This window comes from Sinocyclocheilus rhinocerous, unplaced genomic scaffold (genome assembly GCF_001515625.1).
Source record: "Sinocyclocheilus rhinocerous isolate Xijiao unplaced genomic scaffold, SAMN03320098_v1.1 scaffold675, whole genome shotgun sequence".
Classification (NCBI taxonomy): Eukaryota; Metazoa; Chordata; class Actinopteri; order Cypriniformes; family Cyprinidae; genus Sinocyclocheilus; species Sinocyclocheilus rhinocerous.
This window is the reverse complement of record NW_015629520.1, coordinates 1,309,259-1,332,648: the sequence shown is the minus strand read 5'-3', so window position 1 is coordinate 1,332,648 and position 23,390 is coordinate 1,309,259. Positions and strand designations below refer to the sequence as shown.

The window sequence follows — 23,390 nt, the reverse complement described above, 5'->3', positions numbered from 1 at the left end:
TGGCCTTAAACGATATCACTAAGCAACTATGGTAGATGGAGTCTCTGACGGCTAAAAGCAATCGCGACTAGAATTACCAGAATTCTACGTTGTTCCTTCTTTTTTTTTTTTCAATTGTCCGTAGAAAGGTGATGTTGTGTGTTGACTCTACATCACACTCCTTCTCCATATCTCTCTTTCTCTCTCACTTCGTATTCTTCTTCATTCAGTGCTGGTTTGACATCTCAAAAAAAGAAAAAGAAAAAACAGAGCGGAAGGAGCTAACAATGTATTTTTCTACGTAGACTTTTTTGATGCTACAACAACTGCTGGAACAGTTCGGATAATCGACTTCTTGATCGCAACTTTTTATTTCATGTCCTTGGCTTGGAAAGGGCTCTCCGGGACTCGTTTTTCCATTTTGGAAACAATTTATGCTGATTGTGACAAATCGCCATGGGACCGTTCTCGAAAATGAATGTGTGGACTCTTCAGGTTCAGCCAGAGAGAGAAAGAGAGCGAGGGAGCGTTCGGGAAAAACAAGTGTCTTCATCTTCTTATCCTCTCCCCTGGGCTCCGAATCCCACCTGTGTCAGTAAAAGGAGGGAACAAACCCCAAAAATAAACCACTGGAGTCAAACCCAGTCTACTACCTCCTCCCTCACGAAAAAAATAAAAAATCACAAAGAAAAAAAAGGGGAAAAGTGTGTGTGTGCAGTGTGTCGTCCGTCCAGGTGTGTGTATGTGCAGGGCACTGCTAAAGTGTCTCAGATTTATGCTTGACATTCCCCACGGTGTAAATTCTCCCGGGCGGGGTGGGAGCGGGGAAGCGCTACCCGTCAACGGGCATGGACTGCTCAAAGTCTGATCCGAACAACTCCTTGTACAAGGGGGGGAAGTGGGTGCGAACAATGTCTGGGTATATTGCTTTGAACGCCGTCAGCTTTTCTGTATGCCGGCTGCACAGGGCTCGCAGTGTGGAGACTCTGCATATTAACTGCAGAAAGAGAGAGAGAGAGATTTTAATTTGATGGAAAGGACCCTGTGGTTCTGGGTCAAAAGGCAAAAGGCAGCGCCTCTATCTGCAGACACAACACAGATGGTCCCAGGTTTTTCACATGACATTAGCTAATCTTTCGGCCGCCAGACCAAATACAGCTTTGTGGATGAAGTCATATACGAAATTCAAATTAATCCAATTGACATTCTTAATAAATGTCCCTGGCCCTATAATGCAAGGGTTTTAAACAGGGGGTCTCTGCAGAGAATTTACAAGAAAGAGAAAAAAAAAGTATTTACTTTTTTTCCCCAAAATGTATTATCACAACTGTCAAATTTAACACAATATTATTTAACACACTTAACAAACTGAATATTATGATTATTTCATTTTGCATTCTAATGACCAGTTGAAAATGACTTATGTGTGGTTATTGTTAACTAAAACTATAAAAAATTGTTTTCAGTAACTGAAATAAAATAAAATACATTTTTATTTCTATAAATATAAATAAAAATATTAGATGAAAAATAAAAATGTTGACTTGGCAAGTAACTGAAGTTAGTTACTTACTGAAAAACTAAAATTGAATAAAAATAAATTAAACCTAAATATAAAAAAAACAATAAAACTAATAAAAATGACAAAAGCACAACAAAATTATTAAAACTAAAATTAAAAAGAAAACAGGAAATATAAAAACAAAAGCCATTTCAAAAATGTAATACATTCTATAATAATAAATATAGAATTGTTATTATTATTACAATATTATAAATAATGTTAAAATAACACAGATTTAATTATACATCATTTATTCTATTTGCATCCCTAGTTTTTACCAGAAGGAAATAAAAACAAATATGTTTATTCATTTATTTTTTGGATTTATACATATAATTTTACTGTAATACTGGACAGAAAAATTATCTGTAAAATTGTAAACAAAGTAAATATTTTCAAGATAAATACTTAATAATTTGTATAAAAATACAAAATACTAAAATACTTAAAAATACAATAATTTGCTTTGGTATAATGGCAACATAACAGCCAATCATTTTATTTAGAAAATATTAACAATTTTTAATATTTTACACATTAGTTATTCAAATAACACAATACAGAAATTCAGAGGATTACATAAAAGAATATAATATATAAGATTATAGATGATACATCTAATGACATCATATCCTGTTCCTTATGTGTCCAGTACCTTTGTCAGTATGCCGTCCTCTCTCTGGTTCTTCTGTAGAACATGTTGGAGGGCCAGCTGGATCTTCTGCTGGAGTTTCTCCACCTTCACCTTCTCCTGGAGCCAGGATCGATCTAAGAACACACGGGGATGTTATACTTTCACATACACAATCTGAGCTGTCCCAACACCATTTCTCCTTTAGTCACAAATAGTTTTGAAGGTAAACAAGGGATTGTGGGTAATTTATGGGTATGCTTTAACACCGAGCCGGGCTCACCTGCAGACATCAACACGAAGGCGGAGAACAGGGCGATCTCGTCTTCAGAGAGGTGCATAGAACACAAGTTTTTCCCAAACTCGAAGACAGAGCTGATCAAGTCGTCACAACCTGTCACCGTGGAGACAGAGAGAAAGAAAAAGTCAGTGGGAAAAAAAAAAAAGAGGGTGGCGGGTGAGACAGAGCAGCAGACAGAGTCGGGTAGACACTTGATCTTTTAGCATGAGATGTCGGGGTGGCACAGAGTTAAAAACAATACAATCCTTTAGCATTACAGAATGATTTTTCCCGCCACATTTTTCCCCCTCCAGGCTAATCATGCTATGGCGAATGAGAGGGGTTACGTAACCATGACTGGGGTCACTAACAACACCAAATAAAACCCACGACTCACAAGAGGCCACAAGAGCTCACGCAAACACTGGGAGATAGTCTACAGCAGCAGTTCTCAAACTTTCCAAGCCAAGCACCACCGTTCCCTCGAATTTTGTCTTTCATTTTGAATGCAAGCATTAGGACTAGAGCAACATTCCATAATTTTCAAACGTGGAAAGATCGCACTAAATCTAAACACAAAAAACATCACTATAGTAACATTTAGAAAGGATTGCACTGTATTTGCATGAATATAACATTTGCAGTCCCGTTCAAACACATAAATAGTACACATTTTAACATTACATTTTTTTATTTTATTATTTTAAGAAATTAAAATTTTTATATCAATCATAGCTGGAAAACTTGAATATTGTTGGTCTTAGATGCACAAATCTATATTAGACTTGTAAATAAATCAGATACTAGAAATTAAGCATTAAAAATGGCAAATAATTTAAATAAAATATTCAAAGTTGTGTTGAATACCACCTGTTCACACATTTCCATATTATGTGGAAGAATCACACTAAAGCTAAAACACACAAACACCAGACAAGCAATATTTAGAAAGGATTGCACTGTATTTGCATGAATTAATACGCACATGCTGCATTATGTTTCAAACACATAAATAATAAATATAGTTTAGATGATTTTCCTGTTTAGAATCATATCTCGCCTTTTATATCGATTGCAGCTTGAAAACATTGTTGAACACAGTGCCTATTAAGTAATAATGTGAGTTTTAGATGCACAAATCTATATCAGACTCATAAATAAATTAGATATTGGAAATTAAACATTGAAAAATGCTAAATAATTTGTGTGTTGAGTAGTTTTCATACCAGTTTCAGAGCTACAGGTTTAAGCTTGGCGAACTCATGCAGGCTTGTTAAATGTGCCTCATATATGACAGGAATAAGATATAAGGCTGAGGATGTCCATGTGAGATATGACTGAATGTTGTCTTGGAGGCTGTGACATATTTATCTCTAGATTTCTCATATGTGTGTTTGTTTTGGCATTTGGACAGCTTTCAGGTCCAAAGGGTTTCCAATGTGAGTGCATAATGACAGAGAAGAGATTTCACTAATGTCACGGCATTCAAACATAAATGCTATTTGCTTACTCTAGGAAAATTCTACGCCCAGGCTACGGCTGCGTGGATGGCGGGTTTGATAAAACACTCCTGGTAGACACTCAATCTTGCTTATGCAGTTCCAGACGCCCACCATACGCAACAGGTACCGCAATCCTGAGCAGCATCCTCAGCGAGGAAAGTTTAACTCCAGGTGTGGCGGATATGAGAAGCTGGTGCCGACCTGGTGGGCTTTATTTGCTTGCGTACACACAGCGTCCAAAATTAACACTCAAGTGCCAAATCCGAGTAAAATTGCAATTTTATTTAATTTTAAAAAATGCATTTCATTCATTCATATTACCTCTTTGTATTTACAATATTGATTTAAATGTTAATTAGTTAAGTGTATAATTATTTATATAGAAATAATTATCATCATGTTTTTTTTAAGTAATATAGTTTTATTTATATATTTGCGTTGGCAGTTTTTGGATCCTGCATACAGGTGTGTGTACAAAACAATTTTGACGTTTCTTGCAGTTAGGCAAATTGGTTGGGTTCTGCCTGCATTTGAATGCTGTTGCCATGTGTGAAATGAAGCCTTAGTTGACAGTTAGAACAAAAAAGAACACAAATAAGCAAAACACTCACAATATGATATCCCAAACACAGAATTTCCACTTCACATACCAAATGCAATCGGCTTTCGTAACTCACCTAATGACTTAAAGACATCAGGCCCCGCATACTTTCCGTCGAAATAGACTGTGCTGTTCTGAGGGTCGAAGGCACGGCACATTCTGACGAACACCACCTCCAAAGAGCCTACGCATAGGCGAAAGAGAAACAAAATGTGATTTTATATAATCAAAAACAGGTATGCTTAGAAATATGTGAAGGCGAAAGCTTCTGTCTGCATTTTTCACAGTTTATACATGTTGCATTCTCAGCACTGCCACAAGGGGTGCAATAGTGAGAATTAGTGTAAACCGTCTTCTTCTACCAAGCTGTCGACATTTATAGTTAGCTATCTGAATGACAACACGTGGTTTAATGGTACAGACATTTGATGCTAGGTTTGTCATATAAGGTTAGTATTTTCATACTTGCTAGAAGAATGTTTCTGGCCATAAGCAGTGTGTTTATATCATAACGAGATTAGCTAAAACAGAAATATGTGAAGGTAAATGCTCTTTTCAGTTTATATGTTACATTCTCAGCACTGCCACAAGGGGTGCTATAATGAGAATAAGCATAAGGTTAGTATTTGCATACTTGCTTAAAGTATGTTTCTGGCCATAAGCAGTGTGTTCATATCGTAACGAGGAGCAGTATCATAAAACAGCTTTATTAACTCACCAATCAGATTTTTTTGAGCAGTGCTCTGTGTGTGTGTGTGTGTGTCTCAGGTGAAGTGTGTTTCTGTTATTGTTGTGAGTGGGAGCAGTAATTCTACAGTGGAGTGCTTTGGTGAGCACAGGCTTAGAGGATAAAAGCCACGTAATAGAAGCCATTACGGAGCTTTAGAAAGATGGCGGTGGTTTAAAATGTCATGTCAGGAGAGAGAGCTCACTCAGTATTTTGTTAATAATTTTGGTCGGGCCTGGAACAAACAGAAACACTGAAAGCTGTTGGGATCATGACAGGGATGGGGTGTGAGTGTGATGGAGCACTTTGGTCCATTATTTTGTGAGGAGATAGTGTGCAGTGGTGGATATCATCTCAATAATGCCTTATTTTTCAAAGAGCTGACAGATTGTCCCGATTACAGTTTTTCTGTATACACAAGAGATACTCGGCTGAAGCACTGCACGGCCTGCTGTGTGACATCGGCTGAAATGTTAAAATGCCTTAATTAATATTTTTCAGGAAAATCAAGAATTTTTTTTCCCTTCAGTTCATTCAGCACACCTGGTGAATAAAAAAGGTAATTGCATCTTTTTATCTCACAATTCGGATTTTGTTTCTCGCAATTCTGAGGAAAAAAAAAATTTTTATTGACACATATAAACAAAATTGTGAGAAGAAAAGTTTGAATTGTGAGAAATTAACAATTTCAAGAAAAAAAGAGTGAATTGTGAGATAAAAAGACGTAATTACTTTTTAAAAAATGTTTATTCCATTGCGCGAAAAAAAAAAAACTGAGATGTAAACTCAAAATTCAGAGAAAAAATTCAGTATTGCGAGATAAGTCGTAAGTCGTAAACTGAATTGCATGAAAAAGAGTCTAAATTCTGAGTTTATATCTCGCAATTCTGCCTTTTTCCCCCAGAATTATGAGTTTATCTCTCACAATTCTGTGTTCATGTCTCACAATTCTAAATTCTCAGCATTGTGAGAAAAAAATGTCATAATTGTGCAATGAAGAGCCACAATTACTTTTTTTTTTTTTTTATTCCCTTGGTGAAAAAAGGGCTTCTGTGGTATACTGCAAATTTTGCAAATGCATACTGTGCACATTATATATACTGCTAGCAGTATGCTAATCCGAATGTAGCCACAGGCAATGCAGCAAGGAATTAGTGGTGTTTACGCCCTGTAAACTAAGCCGGGATCAGATGATGGTGATGTGAACACACACTTTACCTGCTTTGAGAAGCACTATCTGATCATTCTGACAGAGCTCCATGAAGCCATCGATGCGCTTGGCAAACTCCACCACATACTGAATGGCCTCTGTGATTTTAATGGCACACAACTGCCACATGACTTCTCTGGGCTGAAGGGAAACAAAAGACAACTAGTTTCAACAAGCAGCCATATTCTTTACTAGCAGTTGAATTTTTTTTTTCCCTAAAGCACACTTATGTTGTTAATCAAGGCTTCTTGCACCAAAACAGTCATAATTCCGTTTTACATGACCATTTTATACCCTCTCACTGACCCTTAGAAAAAAAAAAACAGGATTTCATACTGTACATTTAACACATTCTGATTCTACATTTAACACATTCTAACCTCCACAAACTGGCATATTTTAAGAAAACAGTACTCTAAAGTAGCCACTTAAATGGTTGTTCATCTTATTAATGCAACCAGTCAGAACATTTTCGATCCCAAAAACATCACCTCATCAGTGGCCCTGCAAGTTAAGACATTAAATGGCAAAGATCCCTGCCCAAAGCTTCTGAACAACCATATGTGGCTCTTCAAGAACATGTGTGCTTACCTTGCTCTGGTAGCTCTCCACCTCCTCCTGAAGGAACGTCTGCCAGGTCATCTGCTGAAGTTCTTCTCTCAGGTACTGACACGTCTCCATGTGGGACTTGGAAATGTTCGGCGGATTCATTTATGATTACAGAAATGCTGAGGGAAAAGATCTTTCAAAAGATGCAGTGTTTTATTTGTGTCTCCAATCAAAGAGCTGCACTGTAGCGGTTTGTGATTTTAAGTCGATTTAGAAGCTTGTTGACCGTCTGTGTTTCTGTGCAAGAGGAAAATAGGGAAGTACTTCAAGTATAAATGTGAGGAGTGTGTGTAAATTCATGGCAACAAAGGTCATATTTGCTTTCAGCAAGAACGAGCTAATGGAAATGAGAGAAAGAAAAAAAAAAAGTATAAAAATTCAATCATGTTGAAAACACATCTGTTAAAAGGAGTCCCAGAGCAGGAGGGGAAGCTAAAAAAAATGATTTCCCTTGGCGCATGCCCTGCTGGATCCTGATTGGCCCTAATTAATGGAAACTAATTAGAAAAAAAGAGGTTCTGTTAATGAGTCTTTGAGATGAGTCTCCAACCTAATGCTATTTTAAGACACCTTTAGCGACGTTTGCCCCACGGTTGGGTTCTTCCCCCTAGTACCATCCCTTACCCATCCAGAATTATCACTTACCCAACTCGGCCATGGAAACGGTGGGGGATGTCTCCCCATTTGTGAAGGAACAGTAGGGGAAGAAGCCCGAGCCCGGGGTAAAGTCGCAGATGGGTTCTGGCTTGATGCCGTTGATGTCCAGGCCGGACTGGTCGGGCGAGGGTTGGATGTCCAGGTAAAAGCTGCTGACGCCCGAGTCGGGCTTGGTGCCGTCGGGCGTGTGGCCGTTCATGTAGCCGCTCAGGTCATCGTGGAGCTCGGTCAGGCCATTGGTGGAGAGGCCGTAGGTTGGGGTAAGGGGCTCTGCCTCACCGGGCTGCTGCTGGTGGTCCCGCTGTTGCTGCTGGAGCCGGTGTTTCTGCACTTCCGCATAGAGGCTGTCCCGCTGTTTCTTTGACATCCGGCCAAACTTCACCGCTGTAAGAGGCAAAGACGGTGCATTAAGAACAGAAATCTCTCACAAATTATGAACGCTTCCCTAAATATAATCAAATGCATTCAGAAAAGGTCTAACTAGGCTGGCGGACCAGCCCTATCTTATGAAAAAAACAACTATTTTATGAAGTGGCAATTTCGTATGAATTCATTGAAATGTATGGGGTTTTTCTTCAGCATGAAAGTCCTCCCCTAAAACTAACCATCAGTGGGGAATAAGCAGATCATACGAAAATGTACAAATGAGACAATACGAAAATTTACAAATGCAAAGTCATGCAAACTAGTCATCAATTCGTCAAAATGTACAATAGTTAGTCTAACTAGGCTGGCGGACCAGCCCTATCTTATGAAAAAAACAACTATTTTATGAAGTGGCAATTTCGTATGAATTCATTGAAATGTATGGGGTTTTTCTTCAGCATGAAAGTCCTCCCCTAAAACTAACCATCAGTGGGGCATAAGCAGATCATACGAAAATGTACAAATGAGACAATACGAAAATTTACAAATGCAAAGTCATGCAAACTAGTCATCCATTCGTCAAAATGTACAATAGTTACGAATTGCCTTGAGAGTGCGCTGGGTTGACTTGTTTCTCTGACTTCGATAAACTGAATGCGCTTATTACAGGGACACTCCCTTTGGTGCAACGTAAGTTTAAGTGTCTTTGGGACAACGGTGGTGGCGCATAGCTCACTGTTTATGTTGATCAAACCAGCAACCTTTTGGCTACCAACCACCACACCAAAACAGCACATGATGACTTCACTCTATAGCCATTGTTACTGAAAAAACAACAAAAGGCACAATCTCTTTTCCCTGAAGACTCTGGCCTTTGAAGGGAAGCTCAGTATAGCGACATGGAGAGTACAATTAACTCCTGGGAGCAGGTTTTAATGTCTCTCAAAGGGTATTAGCGGTGTATTGGGTCAAAAAAAGCTCCACTTGGTAATAGCATTAGCTTTCTCCTGATGTCTACTTGCCAAAATGATCCAAGAACAGAAGACCTGACTAGCATGAATCGTCAATTTACAAGCACTCACAAAAAGGAACGGCCTTCACTCGCAACACCTGGAGGGAGTGGCAGAGAGTCTGTTTAGCTTAGAAAGAAAGAGCTGCTACAGCTTCAGTCTGTTTTTGAACTGGAGGAGTGTTAGAAGAACAGGAAGCTGGGGATGAGATACATTGCGGATCAGATATAAGTGGAGATCAAGTGTTCATAAAAAGGAAGGGCACCTAGCAGAGGACAAGCTGATCTACTGATGGATGGAAAAAGAGATAAATGTACTGGAGAGTTTAGTGGAGAATGAAGGGGAACAAGGGGCTTTGACTGTTGGAGACGAGAGGAGACCAGAGCAGAGAGGACGAGACATAACGAAAGAGGAGGACAGGAGAAGAGACAACATGTGAGGAGAGAAGAAAAATGAAAGGCGTAAAAGAAAGGGAAGGAGACGAGTGAAGATCAGAAGAGAGGAAATGAGACGGTGAAGGCGGGAGGAGACTTGAAGTTGCGATCTGAAAAGAGGAGAGGAGAGAAAAACTAGAGGACATGTGAGACTTGAGAGGAGACAAGATGAGACATGAGGAGACAAGACAAGATGTGAGGAGAGCTTCGGATAGTAAAGGAGACGAGATAAGATATGGCAAGGACAAGAGACAACACGGCAGGACTGGAGACAAGTTGAGACATGAGATGAGGAGATCAAATAAGACCAGGCTTGACTTGTGATGAGGAGACAAGATGAGATTTGAAGACAGAGGAGGAGACGAAACATGAGAAGAGGAGAAAATTAGATTTGAAAAGAGGCCAGGAGAGGAACAAGAAGAAACAAGAGAGAGGAGACAAGAAGAGAAAAATCAGGAACAAAGTGAGAGGTAAGGAGTCAAAGTGAGATTTGAAGAAAGAAGTGGAGAAATTAGAAGAAATGAGACAATGAGAAATAAGATTTGATGAGTGGGAAGAGTTGGAAATGAGAAATCAGATTAAACAGGAGGAGACAAAAAAATGTTTGAAAAAAGATGAGACAAAACTAGAGGAGAGGAAACAAAGGTTAAGACATGCAGAGCAGAGACAAGACGAGACATGAGGAGACGAGTGAGGTTTTTAGAAGGGGCACAGGATCAACGCTGAATATGAGGCATATGAATGACTCAGAGTGGAGGCCTAACGTCATCTCAGACATGTGTGTGTCTGGGTAGCTCTGCGTCTCTGTGCCCATGAAAGGAAGGCAGATGGGACTGGTGATCTTCAGTCAGAGTGAAGTCAGAAGTCACCTTGCCTGTCCTGGTTGTGTGTGAGAGAGCAGCCCGGTAGACTCGGAAGACCTGGCCTGATTTCATCCTCCTGTCACGGGCCGTAGTCACACAGCCCAGCCGGAGGCCCAGTAGGGGGCCTCCACACACACACACACACACACATACCATCACCTATGCTCCCGTTAATGCTGCTCACCTGCATTGGCTTTAATGAGCCTGTTTTAATGATGCTCATTTAATAAAAGCTACTTGCTGTCAGATTCTCCACCCTGAGTGAGCATGCCCCGCAGTCCAGAACCACAATTGCCTCTTAAATTCATCTTGTCACAAGTTTGGTGAAAAATGAATGAGTAATGGGTGCCGACTACAGAACAGGTACTCTAATTTATATGACATGGGAAGACTGGGGAAAAAGGAAAGTAGTGAATAAAAGTAGAAAAAGACTAAACATATTCCATTACTTCATCATTTCATTAAAGTTCAATCAATCTATCTATCTATCTATCTATCTATGTAATGTTATAATAATAATAAAATACACTAAATATAAAATAATTTAATTATTCACAGATGCATCCTGTGATGCCTTTATGTCCCACTTTTGGACAATGTTGGTTGAAAAATTTTCCATGATATGTCCCCCTTTTACTCTATTCATTGCACTCAAGGTTTTCTTTAACCATAGCTGGAAAAACACTCGCTGTCAGGTTGCACGTTTACTTTACATGCTGAACTATTTGGTATTTTGCATGCATTTAATGTTCTGTATCTGTGGAGACTCTATTCTCCCTCTGGTGCCTGCTGTACTGGACACGGGCTTACCGTCACGTGACATGCCCACGGTCAGACACTTCTGCAGCCTACAGTGCTGGCAGCGGTTCCGGCTGGTGCGGTCAATCAGGCAGTTCTTCTGACGCGGGCATGAGTACGCCGCATTGCTCTGCTGACTCCTCCTGAAGAAACCCTACGGGCCCGAGAGACAGAACGAAAGAAGGTTAGTTAACCCATTCACAGCTCAACCATAAGGATGTGTTATATTCTGCTGGCCCAGTAAGGCCACTAGTAAAAAAAATTTATTTTTAAACGTGGAAAAAAAATCTTTACAGTTAATAGTAATAATAATATTTATATAACAATTATTATCTGATAAATTAAATTTTTGTATATTATAGCATTTATATAAAAATATTTATATATAATATTTAAAATATTTATATATATAAAAAAAAAACATTCTAACTTTAGCCTCTAAGACATCACAGATTTTTCTTGCAATTTTGAACCAAGCCTCATTTATGTTAGCCATGTATTTATGTTAGAAAATCAACCAAACAATTTTTCTTTTAAATGGGCATTTGTATCAGGCTCCTATATTTAGGTTCAGTAATTTCACTTTAATGACAAAGAAAAGATTATTAGTCGGTTACTGAATGCCTTATTTTCAAAAATGTCCTTTTATTTTCATAGGAGCCTGATAACCCCCCTCCAAAAAAAATCAAAGGTCGGACAAAAGAGAAAAATCTCAAACAAACTTAGAGGTTTTTGAATCTAGAGTCTTCAATTCGTTTTTTTAATCGTTTTTTTTTTTTAGTTTTAATTATAACCCTGGTGAATTGACCTCAAATGGATGGACATGTTTCTATACCTTACAAGCGCATATTTCACATGAAGTTCTCAAAAGAACAACATGTCTGTGGCAAACTCTGAACAGATGGTGGCAACTCTACAAACGCTTGTCTCGATCATATAGACGTGTTCATCTTTAGTCGAGATACAGCTGAACAGCACATATTTCACCGAGGTAACTATAAAAAGCAGTTTGGAACGAGTATTTTTCCTCATTAAGGATTGGCACGGCGAGTTCAGAGACGGGCGAGAAAGGTAGTAAATAATGGCGAGTTTGTGCGAGGTTATTAATGTTGACTAAAAGAGCCTGAACCGGGTGCCGCGAGGGGGGAAGGAGCAGGCGCCCACGTTGAGTTGATTTCTCATCCCTTTGACTTAATGAATTGATTCCAGCTCATCATTAACACACCCCACTCCACAGCTCCATACACATATGTCTTAATTAGTTGCTCATTGGCTGTTTAATTACTAGAAAACAGCTGACAGCTGCCAAGTTGCTTTCTAATGGCAGCCATTATGAAAGCGGGGTACGACTGCCGGTGACAAGCAGCGCTCCTTAATAATGCTATGATTTATGGGCTGGAGCGGTGTGCTCGCACATATCATTAGATGTCTCTGTGCCTCGAGTAATTAGTAACCATTAAAGATACATTTCAGCAGTTTATTCTTCAGGGTTGCGCGTTTCTGCCGCTGAGTGAGTGACGGAGGAAGATGCTGAGCAGAGAGTCTGTCTATTGTGCGGGAAAACAAAAAACACGCCGTTTAGGAGCCTCGTCCGCACGTTCGTTTCTGCCGAGCCTGCTTGCGGAATGCTAACGAGTCGCTCCGGTGACAGGCAGCAAACAGGAATACACAATAAGCACAAAATTCCTCTTTGCTGAGTGGACGGCGTGTTTGAAAAATGCACAAAAAGAGGAGCTTCGGTGAAAACGAAGGGGGGGGAGGACATGGTTCCAAAACTGCTAACGACGTGCTGTGATCCAAAGCGCTTCCTTTTTTGACGGTTTTATTAAAAAAGTGCAGCAGAAGGTAAAGAAAGACAAGACACAGGGATTATATTGTTGTTGTATTGTAATTGTGACGATTTTAGCAACATTTCAACCTGACTATGTGAGTTAACACTCTGGAGTGTGAATTCTGTAAGTCCTGTAAGCACAATAGTACATTTTTCTTGCTTAGAAAGACGATAATCCGAAAGATACTTCTCTGTTATTTTCCAGAATGTCTCATTTGTTGGCTTTTTCTTTGTCACACACACGCTGACAGGGTTGTTTAGCTTCTTACCTTGCAGCCCTCACACGTTATCACGCCATAATGGATGCCTGATGATTTGTCTCCACAGATCTTGCAGGGAATTATTTCGATTTGAGCTGCGGAGAAAGAAAAGAGAGAAGATACTGTCAGGATTTTTCACTGTCACCAGTCACCGCGCAACACCTCCTCCACGGCTGCATGTTGTGACATGAAACGGCGCCGAGCTTCAAACACATCACGTCCCTGCCACCCTCGGCTGCGGCGTGTTTGGAGGAGGCCATCCTGACTTTAAACAGAAAACCCTCAAAAAGCACAGCAAACGTGATGTCAGACTGTGATTTAGAAACAAATGCAATCGCAATAAAGCGCCACTGTTCCCCGCAGAGCCTTTGGGCAGTGATATCAGGAGAAACCCAACCTATCCACCACTGGAATATCGGTTCCATGCTGCTTGTTCAACTTAAAAAATGCTAAAACTAAGTGGATAATTTTGTCACCATGAGACGCAGTCCAAGAGGCCTAGTGCTGACACAAAGAGAAGATGATAATAAGAAGGTTTGAGTGTTTGGAAAAACACAACTACATCTCTATAAAGTTTAGAGTGAAGAAAGGCTTTTTTACTACATTTAAAAGGATATTTACCCCCCCAAAAAAACATGTTGTCGTCATTTACTCTCCCTCATCATTGGAAACCCATGTGACTTTTTCTTTTTTCTTTTTTTTTGTGGAACACAAAAGCAGATGTTTAGCAGAATGTTCACGCTGCTCTTTTCCATACAATGAAAGTGGATAGTGACCAAAAACTTAAAAGTATCTAAAAGCAGTGTATGTGCTACATTACAAATCTTTTGAAACCACATGACTTAAGTTTACATTTATGTATTTAGCATACGCTTTCATCCAAAGCAACTTAACATAAGTTATTTACTTGGCAGTTATGATTGGTTTTGAGACACAATAACCAATAACATTTGCCATTATTGATGTCGACCCTAGCGTGACATGATTTGATATCTGAATATACATGAATGTTAATGAGATTCGAGAGCTGCAGCAGAAAATGTATTCTTCAGACTAATCTACCCCATAACTTCAGAGAAGTTAGAATATAATTAGAATACAGAATATAGCAAGTTGGACAGCTTTTACTGAGCTTTTTGACAACCCATAGTGCCTGTTCACTTTCATTGTATGGAAAAGAGCAGCGTGAACATTCTTCTAAACATCTCATTTTGTGTTCCATGTGAGAAAGTCAGTCATACAGGTTTGGAACAACATGATGAAACAACAAGATGACAGAACTCCTATTTATAAATGAACTACTCCTTGCAGATATTGGTTCCGATAAAACCTGGCTCAAGTTGCTTAAAAGACTACTTGATAAAAGTCAGTTATCTCAAAGCAAAGGCCACGGCAATAGAATCACATCAAAGGACCTGAACCAAAACTTTGGCCATTGCAAAATAGACCTTAACATGCAAGAGCTTCACTCTATATTCAGCCGGATTACAGCTGAACAGTCGCTGTTTAATGTAGCCTAAGCATTTTATTTCTACTTGACAGAAATTGCTCCCTCTAGTTCTCTTAGATCCCAAGCCAAAGGTCCCCGCAGCTACTTGCCTACCTCCAGCCAAAATACTGTGGCTTGATAATATTTTAGTGAAACCTATAAATCCAATCGTACGGAATTAATTTGCACGCATCAAATTTGCCACCACTGAGTGACGTATCTGCAGCGGCCCATTTCATCATCTGCCTTCGAGCTCCTGTTGTGTCATCTGGATAATGTCAATGTCGCGGCCAAGGGTCTCTCTCTCTTAGTCTCTCTCTGTCAAATGATCCACTAACCCTGTATGCTGACAGCCAGTGCACCGTCCATTTGGTCAACATGTCTGTAAACAGCATAACAGTGTGCATTTCAAGTTGGCCGGCATGGCAGTTGCTGATATAAACGGTTTTATCCTCAGGAGAGCTTCTTCACTAGAATTGCCAGATTTGCTAATTCATATTACAGATCATGTTATTTTATCATTAATGGAAATTATAATTATTTCTTCTCTGTTGCGTTGCACAAAAAAAAAACTTTTAGCCGGAGAGAAGCAGGTACACTTGCTGACAAAGCTCGTGCCACATCAGTCGATGACTTGGGAAGTGAAGAGGGCATAACGCTGCGCTGGGCACTCAGGTTTGGGTCCGCCTAGTGCCAATTCTCACTCTACTCTCCCTCTCGCCAGGCCTCCACATGAAACACTCACAAAGCTCTTTGTCTCCTGCCTGGCTCACGCTGTGGGTTGCCGTGCTGGATCGGAGCTTCCTTTGTCTACGGAGAGCGCTAAACCAAAATTGTTCTGCTGAAAAAAAAAAAATCCTCACAGCAAGATTAGGACGGGGAGTAATTTATCCAGCTCCAGTACAAACACACTCGCCTAATAACATACACTGTGAGATATTCAGTTGCTCGAACCTTTCCACATGTTTACAGGATGGTATTTGCCAACATTAGATAACTGAAAAACCTCTAGGGAAAAAATATTATGGTATTACTATATTTTTATATGCTGCCATGTCATAGTTTTTATGGTCACTATCATTGCGGTAATACATATATACATATATATGTATGTATGTATGTATGTATGTATATGTATTACTACTACTTATTATTATAATATTGTATTGTGATTCTGTCCCTCTTTCTCAAACCGGTCAATAGCCTAGCAGCAGCATTTTGAGCAAGCTGCAACCGATTCACCAGTGACTGAGACATTCCAAAATACACAACATTACAATAGTCCAGTAGATGATATAAAAGCATGGATGATCGTCTCCAAATCTCTAGATGAGAGCATTGATTTTATCTTAGCTATTAAGCTTAAGTAGTAGAAACTAGTTTTCACCACAGTATTAACTTGTTTTGCAAAATTCATCTCTGAATAAAAAAAATACACCCAGATTTTTTGCGTATGGATGAAGATTTCTAGAGAGGGGCCCCAAATAACTAGAAATAAGGGGCGAATAGCTAAGAGGGCCAAAAACAACAACATCCGTTTTGCTCTCATGAGAGGAGAAACTTCTTAGCCATCCAGGATTTTACATCCTCAAGACACTTAACAATAGTAGAACAGGACTTATCAGCTGGGTGTAATGGGACATACAGTTGAGTATCGTCAGCGCAGCAGTGGTATGCAATGTCATATTTCCTAAAAATAGACCCCAAAGGTAACATATACAGAGAAAACAGAATTTCTGTTGGACCTAATATGAACCCTTGTGGGAGCCCGCATGATAGAGGAACTGAAGGAGATGAATAATATATATATATATATATATACAGTATCTCACAGAAGTGAGTACACCCCTCACATTTGGAAGAAGCGAATGCAGGTCGGCGATCATATCCAGCGCTGCCAGAGGAACCACTGAGAATCCCTGGTATCTCAGGGCGCTATCTGGGATGTCCCTGGTAGCTCCGGTTGGTAAGAGATGCAATCGACGGTAGTTTTCCACAACCGCGAACTCGCTAGTCTCTCATGTTGCGCATAAGCGCTGATTCGTGAGAATCAGACGTGCAGTTCAGTTATCCGACGATACGAGGGGAAATTTCTATCCCCTCACCCTCAAACAACTTTATACTAACCCTAAATCAGTTCTCTTTTCGATAACTGTCATAGGATGGTATCTTTACCCATTAGATTAACTCGATGTTTTTTTCTTCCCCTAGCCTCTCTTCTTTTCGAGTTTCCGCCCCTCCAGTCTTCCACCAATCCCATCCCATAACAACCGGTAAGTACTTTTAACTTAACAATTTAACATACCTTTTTTCCTTCTTTAATCAAATGAACTTATAGGGAAAACAATACACATAAAACATAAATATAAAATATTAGAAAATAATATTAAAGAAACATTAACCAATCAATGAAATTAAACTTCAACTGGGCTTCACAAACAAAAAGTAATAAAAAATAGAACAAAATTAAAAATAAAGACCGCAAGTGACGTCGCTAGCGGAAGCGCAAGTGTCTGAGAGTACAAGTCTGAGAATGCAAGTCTGAGAGTGCAAGTGCAAGGCTGCAGCCAGACCCTCTTGACTTTTGTGGCCAGCGGTTTAGACAGTAGTGGCTGTGTGTTGAGTTATTTTGAGGGGACAGCAAATTTACACCGTTATACAAGCTTTACACTCACTACTTTACATTGTAGCAAAGTGTCATTTCTTCAGTGTTGTCACATGAAAAGATATAATAAAATATTTACAAAAATGTGAGGGGTGTACTCACTTCTGAGATACTGTATATATATATATACTTTATTATTTTTATTATATTTTGTATAAGAAAAATGTGTATACACACGCACGGGGCAATTTTCTCATATAACTACATTGTTAACCCTTCAGAAAGCATATTGTGCTTACTGAATAACATACTAAATAATAATAATTATCATATTGATGATTAAATAATCACAATACGCTAAAAAGTTCATAATAATACTTGCATTATTATTATTATTATTATTACTACTACACAATGTTCTCATAAATACATTAACCCGTTAAAGAGCAAACTGTGAAATCATCATCATCATCACAATAAGCTTTCTAAAGAGTTCACAATGTATTTATTTGCAAAAATGTCAATAGTCCCAATATTAATAATAGTATTATTTTACACATTTTTCTCTCATAAATACATTAACCCTTTCAAAAGCATACTGTAACTTAATAATAATAATAACAATAGACATTTATTCTCAAATAGATACACGACATAGGCTAGGTTATAAAATCAGACAAGAATTGGACAGATACTGCATATCAGACAGTGTTGATGCCATACACTGCTGCTGGTCAAGATGGGCTCAGCCTACGGGCTACATCAAAGACACCACAGACACACACAGAGTTGTACTGAAATGAAATGAAAGCTAATGAAAGCGCACAGTAAAAGGGCACAGAGCCACGGTAATGTTAAAAATTAAACTCTGCACTAAATGACTCCCATAGAGCCTACATTGTAATGAGAAAGAGCAAATCTGATGCAGCTTGTTAGTTCGGTCCTCTCTGTTGTGACTTCCTGGAGCCCACTTCAAGGTCACTGAGTCAGAGCTGACAGCGAGACAGAGCCCTGAGGAGGAGTGACGTGTCTCTGCTAATGCTATCTTTCTCTCTGTCTATCGCCCTCCATCCCGTTCTCATTCTACGTCCCAATCGCAATCAGACCCCATCTCTGCCTTGCCCTTTACAGCCCTCAAATCAGACCTCATGGGAGAAAAGACCCTGCTCTTGCTAACAGAAGCCCCTCAGTTTCTGCTAACATCAAACACACTTGTCACTTGCTCACCAAATGGCCATTTTAATTGGTACAGCACATAGTTCATGCACATAAATTCAGACTGAGGCCATATTTCATAGCACACCATCAGCCGTGATAGTCCGGCTCTCTGAGACTGCTTAGCCATGCTACGCCGCAACTGTGAGAAACAGCAATAATGTGTCTCACATTTAAGGCCGCATATGATCGTTTGATATTTAAGAGAAAAAGAGCTGTATTCTGTATTAAATCCACAGCATTTGTCACATATGTAATTTAGCTAGGCTACTGCATTTGAATAAGTTTAACATACAACAAACAATGTTAAACATGATTATAGTGGAAAACAAATTTGAATATGAAATACAGACACCTTTCATGTGAACTGTGTGAGAATTAATAGCTCTTTGTTACGTTATAGAATAAGCTAGGCTAGGCTAAGTTGCTAGACTACACTTTAATGATATGTACTGTTGTGTGACACTTTAGTATGACATTCATTTAAAAAAAAAGATGCATTCAGATGGTAGTAACTCAAAAACAAAATGATTGTATCAGCCCTGCTGAAAAAACAAAAAAATAAACAGCTAAAACCAGCTGGTTGGCTGGTTTTAGCTGGTCGTCCAGCCTGGTCATAGCTGGTCAGCAGGCTGGTTTTAGAGGGGTTTTGGCCACCTCTTTAGCTGGTCAGGCTGGGAGACCAGCTGGACAACCAGCTAAGGTTTTAAACCAGCTAAGACCAGCCAACCAGCTTAGGCTAGTTTTAGCTGGGTTTTTTTCAGCAGGAAGTGAATGAATTTTAACACTTAATATAGCAAATTATGAAATTTAGGGTTTCTTTTATTTAGCTAACCCTTACTAAAATTAGCATAGTTTTATTATAGTAAAAATGTAGTAACCGTGATTTTTGGCGGATTGATTACCTTTGTATAACCACAGTTTTACTACAAATACCATGGTTAAACCTTGGTTAGTGGAACAAAACTATGGTTAATTTGTGGTTACCGTGGTTTAACTATAGTAACCATGTTTTTGCGGTTTTATTTGTAGAAAAACCATGGTTACTTTTCGTAAAGGAAATGAAACTGCGACAGTCCCTTATTTTCCTCTGCTGAACTTGGGACACGTTCACACGTCTTTCTTCTCAAATAAAGCCGCAAAGAATGAAAACAGCAGCAAAAGTTTGCTCATCAAAAAGGAGAGACAATAATCATTTCGCCATAACGCAGCTAACGCCTCAGCGCTAACTGTCACAGTTGCTCTGTATTCTTTAGCGCATTAGCGCTGACATCAGCATCACAAAGGCGCTCATTCTCCGTGCTGAGCGCTTCTTAAAAGTGCTCTCACCTCATTTGTACCTGAGGAGCTTCGTTCTGAGAGTGAGGCGAAAAGTGTGATGTTGACAAAATATTGGCGTGTGAAATATTCAGGAATGTTCACTTGCTAATGGAGGATTCCAGGAGTCAGCTAGTAGGGGAAGGGTTGATCGCTAACTTCTCCAGAGTGCTCATTGCTGTCTGCGCATACAAAATTATATGGATTTTTTCTGTTCAGTAGTATAAAAACATCTTGATCTCTGTTTCTGCACACAGACGTCAGTGATATTGTTTGTCTGGTGTGCTGAAAATCAAACTAGGCAACTAGCGATGGGCCAAAGCGCTAACAACGCATTTGTGGCACATTTCCTACTGCACGCAAATCAGCACAAAATGCCTCTAGTTATTCTCGCTCTAGGCTTTTGTTGGATTGTTGACATAACCTGATGGGATTAAGATTATCTTCTTATGCTACAAGGACACATACTCATAAAGCTGAGAGCTCAACCCATTACACTAGTACACCAAACACTGTCGTTTATAGCTAACACTTTTTGAGCAAATCTATTAGTGTTTCCACTTTCAAATAGATTCAGAATTGTTCACTAATTAATTAAATCAATACCATGAAGGCCTAAAGCAGTATTCACAGTGACTAGCAGCGGCAAAACAACCAGAAGTCATTCATTTACATTGCAAGTTGTCAATTTCTGGTGACAGCAACCACTTGAAGTGCAACTAAAGTCCAAAATATACTTCAAATCTGATGTGAAGCTTAGCGTATGCGTACAGCTGAATGTGTAGCCTTTCAAAGTGTTCTCATTTCGATATGGTATGTAAACACAGGTGACTATGCACACTAGAAAGTTTCATCCTTGTCCAATGCTTGTGCTATTTATTTTTTTTAAGTTATTAGCGTTAAAAAAGATGCTAAAAAGTTGGTGTATCTCTAAACCTCCCCACACAACGTGGGCATCTATTGTTGCTGTGTCTCCAGTAATTTGTTGTTTTCCATCTCATTCGTATCTTTTTCGACTTCAACAACTTTTCGAACAACAGGCCAATGCTGCCACCATGAGGACAAACTAAGTAGCACAAAGAAATTCAAGGCGCATGTGCAAGCTGAGCGTAAAGAATATGCGCAGCTTGAAAAATCTGACTGTGAACGTATAGTATGTACGTACTATGTTAATGCCAAAATTTACATTGTGCGCACTGTATGCATATTCTACTGAACGCGTAAAAATCTAAGTATACTTTCGGTTAAAGTTGAACACTTTATTCAAAAGAGCAGTGACGTGTACTACCAATGGAAGTGCAGACAGCGAGTCTCTGCCTGATAAAATTAGATATAGCAGTGGATGCAAATCAGTAAAGACGCTAGTTTTTTCTTAAAGCTGCCGTGTTTAATTTTTACACCATTAGCAGCACCAAACTAAAAAAAAAGCCGTTTGTTAGAGTGATCTCACTGCAACATTTGGCTCAACCAAAGGCATGAGTTTGGGATTCTGCTACCTGCAAGCTATTTTTGCAATTTTGCTTGGGACCACTAGTGGCGCAAAAATCACGCACTGCACCTTTAAATTTGGCAATGCCATTGGACTGCACTGTGTGTGTATGAAGCTGCTAATGTGGTTGTGTGTTGACAGCTGTCAGTGACCAAATGACGCAAGCCAGTGGGCTCATGTCGGGGGATTATGTAAGTGATTGGACAGCCATGCTGAAATTGCGCAAAGTGCCACATTACAGTCAGATTAACAACGGTCCTCCAGGCCAGAAAACACGGACAAACGGCAGTTTAATCAAATTCCTCTGAAATGTTTCACTGCTGTTCCAGATTGTTTCTGTAAATAATGAAGACTGTGTACATTATCCAATTACCCTCTGTGGTACGACACAAACCGCTGGTGCTATTCGGTAAGTATAGGTTTAAGAAAATATTTCAGTGGGAAGAACTCCAGTTTACGGAATCTGCTAGCTTCTGTTTGATTAGCTGGTTTTATTGCATGAATAGTCTAAAATCACACTGATTTATGTAATTTGGCATAAAGTAGCAACAACAAAAAAAAATATTTTCTTTTATTTGCCTTTCAGCTGAAACAATGTCAGCTTCACAAGATCACCATATTCTATGTTAGCCCGTTTCCGATACTAAATAAAAAATAAAAAATAAAAAAAGGTAATTGTGACTTTTTATCTCACAATTCTGACTTTGTTTTTCTCAATTCTGAGTAGAAAATTGAGATTTGCGAGAGATAAACTCGGAATTCTGACTTTTTTCTGGCACTTTCGAATTTGCATTTTGCAATTCTGTTTATATCTCGCAATTCTTTTTTCCCCAGACTTGCGAGTTTAATTTTGGCAATTCTGACTTTCTCAGAATTCTGACTTTTGTTCTCAAAAATTGCAATTAAAATAAAAAAAATTATTCTGTGGCAGAAACAGGCGTTCATAATATTCTGTTTGCACTGATGGAATAGCATAAATATGTAATTTGTTGATTTTTTTTTATCATGTTGAGCTATTACCTTGAGACCTTGCTTAGTGCAAATCACAGTTTTTAACATTATTGTAAAACCTAAAAATTTTGCAACTAAGCAACAAAGAAAGGTGGATTCAAGTGCACAGACAGCCATTTTGATCACATGGGCTTGTTTGTTAGCCTGTGCACACGTTTGTTTGTACTTCCTGTTTAATTCCTTGTGGTTAATCACATTCTGTCGCCATGATCCACTGTCACTTGAGACCGCCGGAAAGCGAAGATCAGAGGAGATAAGGATGAGCGAGTGAGTGAAAGAGAGGCAGAGACAAGAACTTCTCATTCTTTTCCTCTTGTTGCTCCTGTAAATCGCTGAAGTGGTGGGTTCGACCCAGTGCTGGCTGCTTGCCTTTGGGCAGCTTTCAGGAGTAACTCATGCATGCATCTGTGTGTTTGTTTGTGTATGAGGCCATTAATTTTTCAGTGCCACACACAAAACTCAAGATCCCTCCCAGCAAACACAGCAGCTTGTGTTACCGTGCTTCTAGATGTACCCAACTGGCTCAGTCAATGCATTTTGACGTGCCATATACAGCAGGGCTGAGTAGAGCAGCAATGTTTGCTAGTCAGCAGTAAGGAGACATCTCACTTCAAGTGCCTGTGTTATTATTATTTTTAAGCAGGTATTCAATATACAAGTTAAATGATTAACATTAAACATTAACATATTTAAATGTATTTCTGTAGTCTAAATCTAAAAGTAATGTGTAATAACTTATCCTGCACAAATTTTAGATAATAAAATTAGAATATATATATATATACATGAGATATTAATAACAATAATAATAGTAATACAATTTTTATCCATATATAAATATTTATATTGATAAAAATACAAATATACTTTATATATTTGCATCATATTAGAATATATATATATATATATATATATATATATATATATATATATATACAATTC

The 23,390-nt window shown here is 38.9% G+C and overlaps 1 protein-coding gene across 1 annotated transcript in view; it reads right to left on the bottom strand.

Moving 5' to 3' along the window:
* Nucleotides 1-110: 110 nt before the first annotated feature.
* The window catches only part of LOC107739084 (nuclear receptor ROR-alpha-like), a 292,374-nt gene continuing 269,094 nt past the window's right edge, over nt 111-23,390 (bottom strand). The window contains 9 exon segments of the mRNA XM_016551077.1: nt 111-976; nt 2,199-2,311; nt 2,458-2,568; nt 4,634-4,741; nt 6,503-6,635; nt 7,086-7,222; nt 7,749-8,144; nt 11,244-11,385; nt 13,332-13,417. Of these exon segments, the coding sequence (XP_016406563.1) occupies nt 812-976; nt 2,199-2,311; nt 2,458-2,568; nt 4,634-4,741; nt 6,503-6,635; nt 7,086-7,222; nt 7,749-8,144; nt 11,244-11,385; nt 13,332-13,417 (1,391 nt within the window). The 3' untranslated portion in view covers nt 111-811.